The sequence below is a fragment of the Scophthalmus maximus genome, chromosome 16 (genome assembly GCF_022379125.1).
Source record: "Scophthalmus maximus strain ysfricsl-2021 chromosome 16, ASM2237912v1, whole genome shotgun sequence".
Classification (NCBI taxonomy): Eukaryota; Metazoa; Chordata; class Actinopteri; order Pleuronectiformes; family Scophthalmidae; genus Scophthalmus; species Scophthalmus maximus.
The window spans coordinates 9466820-9483072 of record NC_061530.1 but is presented as its reverse complement, the minus strand read 5'-3'; the positions used below and the strand labels follow the sequence as shown (position 1 = coordinate 9483072).

The following is a 16253-nucleotide window of genomic DNA, read 5'->3' as shown; positions in this document are numbered from 1 at the left end:
ATCAGCTGGCAGAGGTGGACATTTGGTCCAGACCACCTGGTTTCTGCATGTTTAAAGATTTAACAGCTAAGCTGATTTTTGTTTTCATTTATATCGGTACTTTTCAGAACACTTTTGAATGCAGTACTTATACTTGTAATAGAGGTCGTTTTTTTAAATGGTGCAGAACTGCAACTTTTTACTTACTGTGTAAGTAAATGATCTGATCTGGATTCCTGTTCCACAACTCACTACGTGGCTCGAAGAAAGTGTGGTAAAAAAAAAAAAACCAAAAACAAGTCTTAATTCGACAGACTGCAGTTTCCTGTGACGCCGTGACGGTGATCATCATCATCGTCATCATCATCATCGTCGTCATCATCAGCGGCAGCGGCGGCAGCAGCCGGAGGGGAGTGCAGCCGCAGCAGCCGCCTCCTCTGATTGGCTGAGCAGCGCGACGTGGACATCAGTCAGCTACAGGTGGCGCAGGCACATGTGACGCGTGTCTGTGAGAGAGAGCGCACCGCTGCTCGCCTCTTCCCCTTCTCGTGACGGCGCTGATGAGCAGGAACAGTGGGACCAACTTCCAAGGTACGGCTCTTTAATGAATTCCTTTTTGTTTTTGTTTTGCTGTAATAGTTCATATTAGTTAACACACGTCAGCTGATGCAACGTGTGCGATTCGGACTCGTGCCTGCTTCATCTCACATCAGTCATTACAACCGTTGTGGCCTGAATCCACTGGGAAAGTAAAGAGGCAAGTGGGAAAAAACGGTGTGCACTATTCCACGTGAAAGTTGCTGTATTGTTTTTTTTGCACCAGTAAGTTTTAAATAATTAGAAAATGTTTTTAGAAGAAATGCCCATTGCTTGTGAAACCACAGTTATAAATCAATACAGCATATTTAGAACATGCAATCCTCACTGACGTCAGGGGAGTTTATTTAGTGATGATTCGGTGGAAGGTCAAAAAAACATTTTACTGGTTCAAAGTGAAGTTCAAGAGCACTGGAAGTGAAATAGCCCGACTGCTGCTGAGCACTGGCCCGCTCTCGTGTGTGTGTTGTTTCGTGAGCGTAACCTTGAAGTGGGCATTATCTCAGGACTGTGGGGATAAGAGCGGTGCAGATTACCAGGCCAACATCATGGCGTTTTCACACCGCAACAGGCTGATTAGATACACCGGGATGCAGGGCTGCTTGGGTTGGAGAGGAACCAGGGGTTTGTCGGCTGACTCTATTCAAATACCACCCCCCAAAAAAAGTAGGTTTGTACATTTCAGAAACACATATTGGGCCTTTTCTCCAACATTCCTTTTTTTTTTTTCCCCCTCTCCAGGCCCATTGAAGCTGTGAGATCTGTGAGAGAGCGAGTTGAAGGAGGCCGCAGGATGAAGTCCAAAGGGAAGGCCGTGAAACCATCCAGCAGGACCTGGTCTGACCCGGAGCCAGAGCTAGAGCCGGACACGGAACCGGAACCCGGCTCCAGCGAGCAGGAAGGCTCAGAGGCGTCGGTGCGGATCGGCGGCACCTGGAAGGGCTCGCTGAGGAGCCGTCAGGGAGGAGTGGGCGGGGGGCGGCGGCGGCGGAGGCAGCGCTCCACCGGCAACAGAGAACGCAGCGTCCGCCGGCTAGAGAGCAACGAGCGGGAGCGCCAGCGCATGCACAAACTCAACAACGCCTTCCAAGCGCTGCGCGAGGCCATCCCGCACGTCAAGACCGACAAGAAGCTGTCCAAGATCGAGACACTGACCCTGGCCAAGAATTACATCAAAGCTTTGACCACCATCATCCTGGACATGTCAGGGGCCTGCCTGCCCGACGGCGGGGTCGCGTCAGAGGCCAGCGCCGCCAAGCTGCTCCAGTGCTACCAACAGCACCTGGAGGAGGAGGGCGAGGAGGGTCTCACCCAGTACCTCACCCACATGCACAGCTTCAGCCAAGGCAGCTAGCAGCGGCCTCAGGGCGGCTTGGAGACCAGGGGAGCGAGCGAGAGGCCGGTCTCCGGCGGCAGAGAGATGTTGTGGGAAGACATTTCAAGGGCCAAATCTGGAACGACCCCCAGTTCACACTGCTCTGAGAACTGGTCAGAAGTGGTGATTTCTGCAGGAGCCTGTTCCACATCGTAGACGTCTGACATTATAAACCCAATGCGTCCGTCTAGAACTTGATTTGAGGACCTTTCACCTGAAAGACACAAAGTCTGCAGACTGGACAGAGAAATCAGACGGAAGACCGTTGTGAAAAGTGAACTCCTTTGTTACTGTACCCCAAAAAAAGAAGGGCTAATCTTTTGCCATTCTGTGTTTATCTTCCTTCTTCTAGTTTGAGCTGAGGCTCGTTTGTGTTATCTTGTGATCTCATTGTGTTTTCTGTTGAAAGCTGCCGAGCGTAGCCTCTAGTCATAACTGTCGCATCCAGGCAGAAACAGGAAGGCAAGCAAGCAGCCCTGAATATTTAAAAATGCTGAAGAAAGTGTGTTTGCCCATTTGCTCACGGTGACGACCTGCCACTAATGTGATAACTCGGTTGACTCGTCTTGCGGGTTGTGAACCTGCACAGTAGCTGTGAGGCGGAGATGATGTTTTAAGTGTATGTTATATGAGTTTTTTGTGTCTCCACACGTCTTGAGGCATGACTTTGTAGAAAAAAAAAAGATTAGGCGAAGAGAAAATATTTGACGACTTCAATAAACACATTTATTTATTGACAAGAACTGTTTTGACCATGCACAACACTTGTCAACTCCATAATGTCAACAGCACGCTACAGGAACACTGTTTGATGTTGTCAGATAATACAGACAGATCTCTGTACACTATTCACATTTACAAATGCCACATTATATTAAGACAGTCACTTACTATAGTAGGGTGAATGTAGGCAGCCAGAAACATAAATCAACACCTGAAAACATACAATTTATCAGTGTGTGTGGTTTTATGTATATTTCATGATTGAAAAACTATTTAAAATAATTGCTCTTTGACAACTGTACACACACGATTACAGCTTTAGATAGTAACATTGCAACAACCACGACACTCACCGTATAATACTAATATCTTACAGGTTAATAACAAAAATATAGTTTTTTTTCTCAGTCACTTGACTAGAAAAGAAGCAGACGACATGGAAATGGAAACTCCTGAGAAAGAGGAAGGTTCAGTTTTTAGCAGGTCGACCACAAGACTTTTTACGAGTAATTACACATTTTTCCCTTATTACACCCTCCATGACAGCAACATGATAATCATATACTCTTGTTTTTCGATTTAGTTTTAGGAAAATAACATTTAAATCTTTATTTAAAAAAGAAGTTTTTACAAGCCAAGCAGCATCCGCCACGGGTAAATGGAGCCGCTGCAGATCTTGTTAAAGCTGCTACATGCAGGCACCGAAAAACAAAAAAATACTTCAGTCAATGGGTAAACCTCTAAGTAGAAATACAAAGTTAGTTTTTTTTTCCACAAGAAGTTTGAGTTGTAGTTAATTTGACTCATTCTTACAGTATGGTGCTCACTGCTTTTACAGGTGTCTCAGGCTGCCACACTGAACTATGGGATTCTTTTCCTGTTGCTGATCCAAACTCAAGCTTCACACACAAACTTCCTACATTACACAACTTTGGATTTTCTGGCCATACGAGCAGGATTGTGGCGCTCGATAACCTTGAATTAAGGATGGAGCCTGTGGGTGACACACAGAAGGTACATCTTTCTGTGGTATATATAATTATTCAGCAGCGTTTCTGATTAGCAGACAACAGAAGCAGCCTGGGTCAAACATTGTCCTGCCTGTTTCATCCAGTTTTCAGGCTTTACTCTTGTTTTATATTGTGTTATCAACCCAGCGCCTGCAGGCTGACATGACACAGCATTTTGACTTGGTACACATCACCAGCCCTGGTTCTGACAGTTCAGTAGCAGCTGTAATTTATTTACACTAACATTTCCAATGAACTCATAAAATATCTTTCTGAAAAAAATCAAAACCATCACCCTGCCAGAGACCAAACAAACATCGAACCCTGATGATTAAATAAGAAACAAAAATGCATTAAGACCGCCAAGTTCAGTGTCAGGAAGAGAAGACGAGCAGCGGTGGCAAAGATTTACACAGAAATGTAGCGAGGACATGAACGCTGAGTACAATGAACAACATCCAGGTCAAAGGATGGAAGGACGAAGTTATGAAATGTCCAAAAGTCATAACCTACTGCTACACTGGTCCTTGCTGCTACTTCAGCGTTAAACGTTTCAGTGGTTTTAAACAAAAGGTCACTACAAAGGTAATATGATTTAGGATGTCTACATACAGTACGTGTGCACCTCTGTGTTCGTGTGTGCACCTAGCATCCGGCAGCATTTCCGTTGGCCTCCCCGCTCCTGACCGGGAGGAGGCTCCAAGGAGCTGGGCTGGACGGGCCCGTTAGAGAGGGAAGGTGGATGCGCGGCGGCTCCAGGGAGTTTCCTCTCACTGTGACGTGATCCCATCCGCCCTACGAGACAGGATGAGACAGAGGGGGAGGGATCAGCTTCGGGTTTTTATGTTTGTTAGCAAAAAAACAAACAAACCCCAATCATGCCAGATCATGCTCTAGCGACAGTGAAACACACCGGTTTGTTGTTTTTATTCAAAGGGTAGGGGGGTTGAAAAATGAGAGGAATGTAACGCACAATGTGGCCACACTCGACTCCAAACATATGCAGCCTTCAGGAATGTCACATAACAGTTTGAGTTCCCTCTTCGCCTTACCCCGATGCCGTAGTCCCACGACTGTCCCTTGGGCTCCATGGGTTGTACCCCGAGTCGATGGCACACTGTCCCACAGCTCAGACTGTGGCTGCCCTGCACCTTGTCTGCTATGATCCACACCTTCATCCCCACAGCAAGAAAACGGAAATCACCCACAACACAACAGGGAAGTTTTTTATCATATTATCGATTATCTTAACTCATCAGTACTTGTCGCTATGCCCATTTTTATCTACTTCAGGTGAACCTGAAAATAGAACATCTCATAGTGTATTTATTAAATTCAAACACTTACGTGTTTATAAATATATCCTTAGTAATTAAGGTTGGATAGGTTTCACACCTTGGCAGCTTCAAACAGTAGAAGTTGTCAAATTTGAACTTCAATAGACTGAAAACATGTGACCTATCATCCACAACAAGCTCCTGTTTACTACCAGAGCCAGCCGATGATGCTTCACAGCGCAGAAAATCGCAGGCACCGAACTGCTGTATCAATATGTTGGCTGTCACATGGTACCCACCTGGTCCAGAGGCCCTACGGACACTTTGCGTACATTATTGGAGATGTGTTCCCAGGATGAGCCCTGAGGGTAGCTGGGAGTCACATCCTGCCGGTACCACAGGTTACCTGGAGAGGAAGTAACCACATCAGAGACACGATCAACGACAGTAGATCGAGAAACATTGTGTCTGTGTTTTTAAATAAATGTTATCCATCAGTGTAAGTTGCTTTACCGTTTTCATCAACAGTGTAGACTGATGTCCTCCCAACAGACACGTGCTTCAGCTTCTGTTTGGCCGGAGAGGGGATGTGGTACCAACAGTCTCCTGCGGAGGGAGACACACCATGACACATAATTCAACACAATCATGAGTGAAAATCATGCGTGTTTACATCATCAGAGGCCAACATCTTTCATTTCCCCAACTCTGCTTGATTTTGAGTAAATCCTAAATGTTCTGAGTTGACAGGGACATGGATGAATATCACAGTTTATCCCACTGACCTGCAGGGCTCTGTGGAGAGACCGAGCCACGATAAAAAGCAGAACCGTCCTTCGCGATGCCCCAGACTTGGCTGGTGGCGCCGATGGTAATAGACTTGAACGGCTGGTCAGTTCCCACGTGGAGCCACGAGGAGCCCTGGGCGGACAACAACACGATGTAAGAACAATTACTTCTCAAATACTTAATAATTTTTTTGTTGCTGTTACACTGGAAGTGCCCTTTTATAGTGTTTATTTAGCTACTTATCAACATGAATTAGACATTAAAAGAAATGCCCTTCTGCAGACCTGTATCAATGTCCTTTATGACTTTTTCGGAGAAGATCCCCCACACTGTAATCTGCACTACTGTACTCTACAGTTGTGATGAGAGCAAGGAGTTGGCAGTGGATGTTTATGGGTGACTCACCACGTGGTGCACACCCTGTGGTCATGGGGTGTCTGTTTACATATTATTTATGTGACTCACAGCAGGTGTCAGTGCGGTGACTCCCAGTCGGCAGAGCACGTCTCCCTTGTTGCTGATGGCCCACAGAGGGACAACGTCCACGCTGCTCTGAGCAGCATGCGGCAGGATGGTTACGTCACTCAGTGGGATGGGCGGGATTTCTTGCCAGGGTCCTGTGGTGGTCAATTTACACTTCCTGTGCAGGAGGGAAAATTCATGTGCCCTTAACTGTACGATGAGGCAAACAACCCAGATCAAACATGAATTATTGTACAGATGCCCGCTTTTATTGTATGCAAGACCTCAATAGAGTTAACCTCGTTAAACTATCAATACTATTAAAAGATGTATAATAAAACCCTTCTCTGATGTTGTCTCTGATGTGTTAACTATTAGTGATACTGGTGCAGTGCCTGTTCAAAAGATTTTTTACGCTCGCAGCTTTTTCAAGAAGTGTTCGTACAAACAACTTCACAAGCACATTGAAGTTCCAGCTCCACGTGGTTGGAAACACTGGTTACATACACTGTCTTTCACAGGGGGAAAACCAGAGGGGTAAACTTTAACATTATGCAAGTTAAGTAAATGACTGGGAGCCACAAATTCTAATTAGGCACATTAGTCCTGTAATCTGACATAACCTATAAAGAGTTGGTTGTAGTTTGTAAAGGTTTGTCCATATGTCAAGTGCAATGGTCACAGTCGTGCCACTGTTGAGCAAATTGAGCAAAACTAGAGGGACTAGTATTGCAGTGTTGCTATTTATAGTACCTGCCCCATCGCCTGCGACGGACAAAGTCCTTCATCGTTTTATAGCCATGGTATGACCTGCACAGAGAGATGAGGAAGAGGAAGTAAAACAGAAATCAAGGTAAGGCCATGACTGTGAAGGCAGCATGATTTAAACCAACAGTTTGAGGAAATGGCAAATGAAACCTACGCAGGAAAATCAGCGGCAAATTGCCAGCCTTCTCTGTCCGTCCCTCCAGACACACTGTAGTCGATGACCCAGTCAGATACCTGAAAACAGAACACATGGGGAGTGAAACATGGTGAGCACATCAGCTATTATAGAGATACATGATGATACAAGACCAAATAAAGTATTATGACCTATGACCACATGTGCATGTTTGAGTATTTGTGTGTTTGTGTAGCTGTACTCAACCCATGTCCACTGAGGGGAGGGAGGCTTGGTATTTGTTTTTGTGCACTCGTGTAGCCCTGATGCATCACTCCACATGTAGCGGTCTGTGGGTAAACCTCTGAAACAAAGCAAACACACTTGACTTGACTTTACACTTCACAACAAACTTTCACAAACGGGCATGGTGCAGTAGTTTAGTTTGAATTTATTTGTCACACGATGATGTAATAAGAAAAGTTTAAGGGGGGAAATAATGAAATGTAAAATGTTCCACTTGTGTAAAAACTCTAAATTCCAATCCCACTGGATTTAAATGGTAGATTGCAAAAGTGTTTTTGTGGTCACATTTTATCAGAAAAAGCTAAAAAGCTAAAATGCGTCGTCAGTGAAAAGTCGTCATACTTTCTTAAATGTGAAAATTGAATTAAAAAGAAAAGTACTCTCAAATCTCTACATAGACACTGTCCTGCACATATAAGTCAGCCCCATTAGCCTTTGTGTTAGAATATCATTGCAACAACTCTTTCTACTGACAAAAATGAGTTGAAAAGTACAATTGTCCCACCCCACTCTGAATCCCAGGTGTATCTGGAGCGGGTCTTCTACCTGTTGGTGTAGCCTGAAACTGGGTTCCACCTTTGGTTCTCGTAGATGTAGACGCTCTTGATATCCGTCTGTGTGTGAATGTTATCTGTGCTGCTGGCCAGACCCTGGAAGAAGCCTCCCCCATAGCCCCCGGTGTAGACCCAGGCGGTGTGGTCGTAGCCAATCCCCCACACTATCCCGACGCTGTTGCACTCCACCACGCGCAGGTGACCTCCGACCTGCCGCCAGAACCTACACAAAAGTAAAAGACTTGTGCCTGAGTGGATATGGTGAAAGGGCACCTTTACAACCTTATCTATAAGACGTTTGTCATCATATTCTTTCTCCTTCACATTCCAGCGATGTCCGCCTTGTTCTTACATCTGGTCGCAGGGCGTGGGGTAAGGCATGGCCTCCAGAGCAGGAGAGGGTTCACTGACAAAGATGTCTCCTTTACAGGTGATGGACCAGATGGCCTGTTTGGAGGGGGGACCCTGGAGCCCCCTGGAGTCGCAGCATGACACACTCAACAGTGCCAGCTGCACATGGGGGAGGGAGGTGGAGGCAGACAGGGACAGAGAGGGAGGGAGAGACAAGTCATAAGAAAAAACGTCCAAAAAAAAGGAAAAATGTAGAAATGTGCGTGCAACTCACATCAGCAGGAAAAACAAAAACAATATATTTTCTCTCTCATTTAAAAGAAATCGTGGCAGTTATTTTGATCTCCATCAGGCTACATTTATATGTATTTAATAGCAATATTTTTCATCAGAAAATTTGACCAATATTCTAAAATCCTGTCAGGGTTGAAATCTGCGCAGAACAAGAACGCGAGCCTGCTGTGTTGCAGCTACACACACCCAGTCACGCATTTCCAGCTCCGTGGCAGCTGCCAATCGGATTGGCCACCTCTGTTTGGTCCGCTCGGGAGTGTAGATGGCGAAAGTGTGTTTGGAGTCATTCAGCACAGGAACCAGGATGGTGATCTCATTGATGAAGGCATGCAGGTACTGGAGAGAGCGGTAGCAGGGAGGCAGGGAAAGAAAAGAAGAAGAGAGAAAGTAAAAGAACGTGTTATCATGTACAAGATTTGTGACAGTCTTACAATGAGACGAAACAAAACAATGTTCTCCCTCAGGAAGGCACGAGACACGCGTCTTCCTCACCTTCTTCTCCTCATAGAAGTTGTAATAGATGAAAAAGATGCCATCCTTGTTGCCCTCTGGTCCTGAGAACTGCTCTAAGGCAAATTGAACATCTATCCACTTGTGGGGCTTCCAGTCTCTCCACCACTGCATGGTTCCCTTCTTCACCCACACCGACTGCAGGGTGTTCAGGGCAAATGAATTGATAAATGAATGAATGGATGAATCAAGGGGGAAAAGAAGAAAAAACACATGAAGAAAGTGTGACTCCAAAGCTCAAGTACGGAGACATTCCTGCAGTTGGACATGTACCTGTTCTATGGCTTGTTCATAATGTCTGAAACTGTCCATCTCTCTTTTGGTTCTCTCACTGAACTGATCGAAGATTTGTCTCCGCCAGGCTGCCGTCTGGGCTGGGGTTACAGACAGACTCATGGACTGGACTGATTGGACCAAAGCTGGAGGACGATAAGTAGCACAGAAATAAAAACATTAAAAAAAATCAATAGCTAACATAAATACAGGAAACAAAATCAACAGGCTTCCAACCTTGATGGCACCTTTCCTGCAAGTATAAAATGGAAATGTAAGCATGCTAGCCCCTTCTGAGGCAGTACATCACTTTGATACAATATATCACCTGAAGTGTTAATGGAGCAGTTAAACCAGTTGAGTTGGGAGTGACTGTCAACAGAGCAGCCTCCTCCGCTGACCCACGCCCACAGGGGGGGCTCATCTGCCCCATATGGGTCGTCCATGGCGAGTGTGTATGTGGCCACAGACGACAAGCTGCAGGTATCGGCCGATTCCAGCGCCACTCCAGTCTGTGCCAGCTGGACCTGCGTCTCCTCCAGGTCCACGTTGCTCCACTGGGGGTCGAGAGGAACTCCGGACTGACTTGTGGAAAGAGTTGCAGAACAGGGAGCGTTGACCTCCCCTTCGTCAGGGAGGGTCTCCTCCTCCAGCAGAGCGGGAGCGGCAGATCCGAGTTCTCTTGAAGTCTTTGCGGGCTCTCGGTCAGAGACGAGTTCAGAGATGAAGCTGTCGCTGGTGACTTTAGGGATGCGGGGCTTGAGGGTGTCAGGGGGCTGGTCAGAGGTGTGGTCTGCCGGGGCAGCAAAGGCCTCACATTTGGAGTCAGACATGACGAGGCCTGTGGCTCCATCTGTAGATGCTTTCTCTGGGTCTGATTCCACATCACTCACCACTGACTGACCTCCCACCTCACCACAGAAGTAGCATCCAGCACTAGGACAAGGACAGAGAGAAATTAATTGAATTAATCTTTGTTTTTCTCCGAAAACTAATGTTTAATGTATGTTGACATCATGGTCTGCACTGACAGTTTCCTGGATCTTGTAGTGAAATTTAAAGATTAATTATAACGGTTCAAAACTATTTTGGACTATTATTGTTTGAGCATGAAATTTAATCAAGTCTTACATAAAAAAAATATTTTCTTGTTTGAAATCATGTTTCATGTACAACTCCTTCCCATCTCCATATGGTAAATGCTTTGTCATCACGCTGACACTGAGTGTGAACTATGTGTTCTCCCGAACTAAAATTCTGATATTTTGCATGCAAATGAGTGTGTTTTTGTGTATGTGTGTGTGTGTGTGTGAGAGAGAGAGAGAGAGTGTTCTTTGTGGCTTCCCCACCTCTGCAGGCTGTTTGCACTGGCACTGGAGTGGGATCGATCCCCATCTCGGGGAACATTGATAACCTTCCACGTTTTCCCACTCAGTTCACTGGAGGTCACACCCTGTCTGAAATAAACCGCCCGGTCCTCACAGCCGATGCCCCACACCTACACACAACAGCGGCAGGTTCTCATGAAGGCGTCCACATCTTACGACTTGACACCAAAACCGTAAGACAGAAGACATGTGACTTTGCTGACAGTTGTGCACAGGATATGATGTGAATCACCTGGTCATTGAGTCCTATGTTAAGCATGATCATTTCTCCAACCATGCTGATCCAGCCCGAGCCGCAGGGGTTGTGTGAGTTCACGCCACGTCTGAACCACACCTGAAAAAAAAAACAGGAGCGGGGAGGGAAGTGCTGTGAATTATGACCCTGCGACGCATCTTAAATAATGTTCATCAGAGAATTTTCTCACTTTATTGTCTTTGGTCACAACCCAAACAACACTGATCCCGACGGCCACATGTATGGCTCCCACATCAAGACTGGGAGACTCCACCACCGCCCAAGAGGTGCCTGGTGGACCGCAAAAATTATATTACATTCCATAAAGAGGATAAACAGATGAACATACACACCACATCCTCCTCCCACTAGGGAACTTGTGTACCTTTGGGGGAATCTCGGCCAATGCCTTCCCTGACGATGAGCTGCCCCTCCCACAGCACTGCCCAGACCACGTCTCCTGGGCCACAGCTGAGTTGGACAACTTCCCCGGGGAGAGGCACCTCCTCCCAAAGAGAGCCCTCTGGACTGTGGTGATCGATTCCCTCTCTGAACCACACCTGCACGGAGAGAAGGGGAGGGGACAGACGACCAAGGATGACAGCAACACAGTTAAGTGGGGGAAAAGAGTATTTTCATCATTTGATACCAATGCAGCTCATGAGCTCAATAAATAACATTTTAGAATTGTGTGAATAGCACAAAATCTGAACATCCATTAGGTTGAACAGATGCTTTACCTTAGACAATGTAAATTATGCTTGGGTATAGCTTATTTAGTCTCTTATCAACGATGCTGTATTGATTCATCAATCAATTATTACTCTTTCACAAAGAGAAAATACCAGAAAATGCATCACAGTTTGGACGAGAGGACACTAAAATACAATTTTTACAGGCTACAGTTGACTTTATTTATGTAAATTACAATCTAATCAAGACTTGAAGTAGGTTGCCACGGATACCTGAAGGCTACGCTCAGTGTTGGGTTGGGTGTTTGGGTGTGTGAGCCCTACCTTGCCCTGGAGGGACACGGCCCACAGTGAGAGGCGGCCTCTGGGCTCTTCACTGATCTCCCAGCCTCCACAGCTGATGTCGCTGAAGGGATCTGGCAGAGTCGTCTGCTGCGAGGGGATCTGTCAGCACACATACACAGGAAGAGAGACGCTGGTGAACACACAGACAGGCTTCACACACACACACACACACACACACAAAAACACACACACACACACACAACTAAGCACACACACACACACACACACACACACACACACACACACACACACACACACACACACACACACACACACACACACACACACACACACACACACACACACACACACACACACACACACACACACACACACAAACACACACAGTATGATACTTACCTTAGCCCATGTGTCCATGGCTTTGTATCTCCTGTAGCGGAGCCATCGCCTGCGGCGGACACAGGAGTTCCACTTCTTATCTTTGGTGTAGTTGGCAGGGAAGTCGATGGCGTAAGTCCATCCCTGCACACAAAAAACACCTCTATCAAAATGAGACGAGGCAAAGACACAAGCTGATGCTTGAAGTAGGGAGACGCAAACAACAACAACAACAACAACAACAACAACAACATAATCATCAGATACTCACTTCCTTGTCTGTGGGCTCTCCCTCAAAGTTTTCATCCATGTACCAGTCGCCCTCCCACTCCCAGCTGTTCGAGGGAAGCCGGAAACTGTCCAGAGGTTGGTGTTGCAGACCCGTGACGTCGCTCCACTGCCAGCGATCGCTTGGCAGCAAACGCTCCGAGAAACTATCGACTGGATTCCATCGCTGACAGACAGACAGACAGGAATGGAGGTGATGATCACACAAGAGATCGAGAGAGGCAAAGATAACGTAAATCTGTCTGCCCTAGTTTTTCAAACATGCACAGCCAAACCGCACTTTAGTTGAGATGTAAGAGTAAGTCACATGGGCCATGAATTTAATCTATTGTATTTTTTACGTTTTTTTCTTTTACATGTTGTTTACCTTTTACGTTTCACAGTTAGTATAGTATACTGTTGCTGTTTTGTTTTTAAATTAAACTGGATCCACAAGCTTCTAATTCGCTTGTTTCAACACGCAACAGTGAGAGTGTGCAAAAGTTAGCAACAGAGGAAGTTGAACACTGCTGTATGAGGATGTTGCACTTTCTTTTTCAGTCACTCAGTCAAACATAACACTAGTCAGAGGGGAACACCAAATTTTCTATTTTGCTTAGGACTCTTTACGCAGGAAACAAAGGATACCCACAAAAAATAACAAGCCTTTTTAAACTTGCATTGCTTTTTTTGTATACTTTTTTTTCAGAAGGACTCTCTATAAATAATGACACTGGACGACACCTACTTGATTCTCGTAGGTCTCCTCCTGATAGCGGACGGGCAGGTCGGAGGCGTGGACGTTCAGGTAGATGTTGTTGTCGCAGGCGATGCCCCAGCAGCACTGCTCAGCTGCCGTCACCCGCTTAAACTCCAGCTGGGCGTCGTGGCAATGCTCCCACTGCTGGCCCGCCGTGGACAGGCTGTAGACCCGCCCGTACACATCCACGGCCCACAGCAGGGAGACGGGCATGGCTGCACCTGTAAATAAATGGTCATGAAGGAGAAACCTGAGATTCTATCATTAGACAATATATACATGAAAACCGGCTGTGTCAGCTTCTAATGACACTTAACAATGGCTCTGTTGCATTCAAGTTTCCCAGGAAAACCGTGGCAGGGCAACAGTGAACCAAGCATGCACGATACCAGGACCCTGAAACTGAAGCAGCCAAACAGAATTCAGCCATTATTCATTCTACTGTCTCGACCTCTTTTTAGATTACGCAAAGAATGTGGATCACGTGGTCGACTGGGAGCAGAGTTAGTTTCCCACTGTTACAGACATATTCAAATGAAAGAAACACATGGTACTGCTAAAGTTTCTCTTTGACCAACCTCCATCAACCCTTTTGTTTTGACTTCCTCTCGTGCACTCATATGCTATTTCATACACTTTTGTTCCTGACGTTTTGACTTCCTCCACGTGCCCTCTCTTTTAATGCACTTCACCTTTTAATTGAATGTATTATTTGCTCTGTGTTCTTCAATTTGCTCATTTGTAAAGCCACTGTGTAGGAATTGTGCTGTATTGATAAATTTGCCTTGCCTAGTCACCACAGACAAATACCAGATATATAGAGATAGATAGATAGATAGATAGTTACTTTATTTATCCCAAGCTGGGAAATTCAGGATGGTACGACACTATAACGTCTTCTCTGTTGTCCGTTACTGTTACAGACAAACATCTTTCTACCAACGGCAGGTAGGGACCAACAATTACTCTGAAGGAAAAGGGATAAGATGAAGTAACTTATAAATGATAGCATAATGTTTTTTTGGGGAGCCATAATAGTAGAACTTCATTCTGGCACTGTCCAAAATTAAGATTGAATCAATGATTTCCTATAACATATTGCGCAGCTCGGTAAAACAACACACTGAGCACGAAGAGCAGGGGTCAAAGGGCAGAGCTGTGCCCAGTGATCCTGGTCCTGGTCCTGATCCTGGTCCTGGTCCTGATCTTGATCCTGATTCTGATTCTGATCCTGATCCTGGTCCTGGTCCTGATCCTGATCCTGATTCTGGTCCTGATTCTGATTCTGATTCTGATTCTGATTCTGATCCTGATCCTGGTCCTGATCCTGATCCTGATCTTGATCCTGGTCCTGATCCTGGTCCTGGTCCTGATTCTGATTCTGATTCTGATTCTGGTCCTGATCTTGATCCTGGTCCTGATCCAGGTCCTGGTCCTGATTCTGATTCTGATTCTGATCCTGGTCCTGGTCCTGATCTTGATCCGGGTCCTGATCCAGGTCCTGGTCCTGATCTTGATCCTGGTCCTGATCCTGGTCCTGATCCTGGTCCTGATTCTGATTCTGATTCTGATCCTGGTCCTGGTCCTGATCTTGATCCGGGTCCTGATCCAGGTCCTGGTCCTGATCTTGATCCTGATCCAGGTCCTGGTTGTGCAGTGTTCACCACACCACCACTGCTCTACTTGTCACGTCTGCTCCACAAGCCTTGACAACTCCATGATGTCGCCGAGCACACTGCTCTGCATCCTGGACAGTGGGGACTGGACGTGCAGGTAACAAATCATGCTAGGTTTGCTAATGGCTTTTATCAAAAAAGGTCAAGGATGCTGCTTGCTGCTGCTCACAGGCGTGTGTCCTCTGCCACCTGCTGCACACTCGGCATGCTAATATCAGTAATAAGAAGAACGCCGGTCGGCCTCGGAAGCACCGACGATGGCGACACTACAGTAACATGAACACAACTGTCTTGTTACATGGCAACAACGTAGCCGCGTCGCGAACAGCATGCTAACGACAGGACCGACGTTAGCCCGAATAGCTCAAATAGTGCAGGTGTGAACGGAAACAGGGAGACGTCAGGCTTTTACAGTGACAACACTCGGCTTGTTTGTTTTTTTTGGTGCAGGCTTTCCAGAAAGGCTTGGCTAGAAAATAGCAAAGTTAGCGAGAGCTCGAACGCACCGACCTGCAGCCGCCTCCTCCTTCTCACGCTGGCGCCGGCGGGATGTGGCCGGTGTCCGCTGCGGCGAGAGGTGCTGACTGGACGGCTGGTTCTATCATGAAGTCAGCCTCCTCTCATCTCCCCAGGAGCCCGATTCCTCTCCGCTGTGACACAGGAAGTGCTGCTGCCATTGGTTGTTTTTTTTGTTGTTGCTGTTGTAGCAGTGACGGCCCGCGTCCAGCAGGGGGCGCTGCTGGCTCATGCGTCAGGTCAGACAGAGCAGCTGGTCAAACCCAGAGCCATGACCTCTTCATGTCGCAGGCCCCCAAAACATGATGCTTTGTCCCCGAGGATTTGTCCTCCAGCAGCAACACATACAACTATTCACCTGACAGAAACACACCATTTGCAAGATTGCTAATGTTTCCCCCACCCCTCAATTACAGGCGAGCATCAATGTCATGGGGTCACTGGAAACAGATGATCTGACTCTGAAACAGTTTGTTCTTTCACCACATCCGTCCTCCTGAGGCTGAGTGGCTCCTTCCCTCACGCCCGTCACGCTGGTTTGAATGTGTAGGAGAGCAACGCTGCAGCGGTTGGTGAACAACAGCTGATGACAGACGTTAAACATCAGGCAAATAAATGAACGGGGAAATATTTTTTTTACTGTCTCTCAACA

General features: G+C 46.5%; 2 protein-coding genes across 3 annotated transcripts; one reads left to right on the top strand and one right to left on the bottom strand.

Annotated features, from left to right (window-relative positions):
• Positions 1-401: 401 nt before the first annotated feature.
• bhlha15 (basic helix-loop-helix family, member a15) lies at positions 402-2691 on the top strand. Its single transcript, XM_035613032.2, has 2 exons — positions 402-570; positions 1318-2691. The coding sequence occupies exon 2, from the start codon at positions 1370-1372 to the stop codon at positions 1928-1930; it is 561 nt and encodes a 186-aa protein (XP_035468925.1). The 5' UTR covers positions 402-570; positions 1318-1369; the 3' UTR covers positions 1931-2691.
• tecpr1a (tectonin beta-propeller repeat containing 1a) lies at positions 2664-15761 on the bottom strand. 2 transcript variants are annotated; one of them, XM_047327687.1, is made up of 24 exons: positions 15592-15761; positions 13398-13630; positions 12654-12836; positions 12404-12526; positions 12023-12142; positions 11392-11566; positions 11197-11297; positions 11004-11105; positions 10733-10881; positions 9712-10319; positions 9384-9529; positions 9093-9248; positions 8787-8936; positions 8308-8465; positions 7948-8178; positions 7363-7459; positions 7135-7214; positions 6966-7022; positions 6216-6390; positions 5747-5882; positions 5475-5567; positions 5261-5367; positions 4737-4856; positions 2664-4479 (listed from the first exon to the last, which is right to left on the bottom strand). In XM_047327687.1, exons 2-24 carry the CDS (start codon positions 13620-13622, stop codon positions 4330-4332), a joined length of 3642 nt encoding a protein of 1213 aa, XP_047183643.1. In that variant the 5' UTR covers positions 13623-13630; positions 15592-15761; the 3' UTR covers positions 2664-4329. The 2 variants fall into 2 exon arrangements, with proteins under 2 accessions (XP_047183643.1, XP_035468924.2); XM_035613031.2 differs by having other exon boundaries at positions 15596-15761.
• Between the last annotated feature and the right edge of the window lie 492 nt (positions 15762-16253).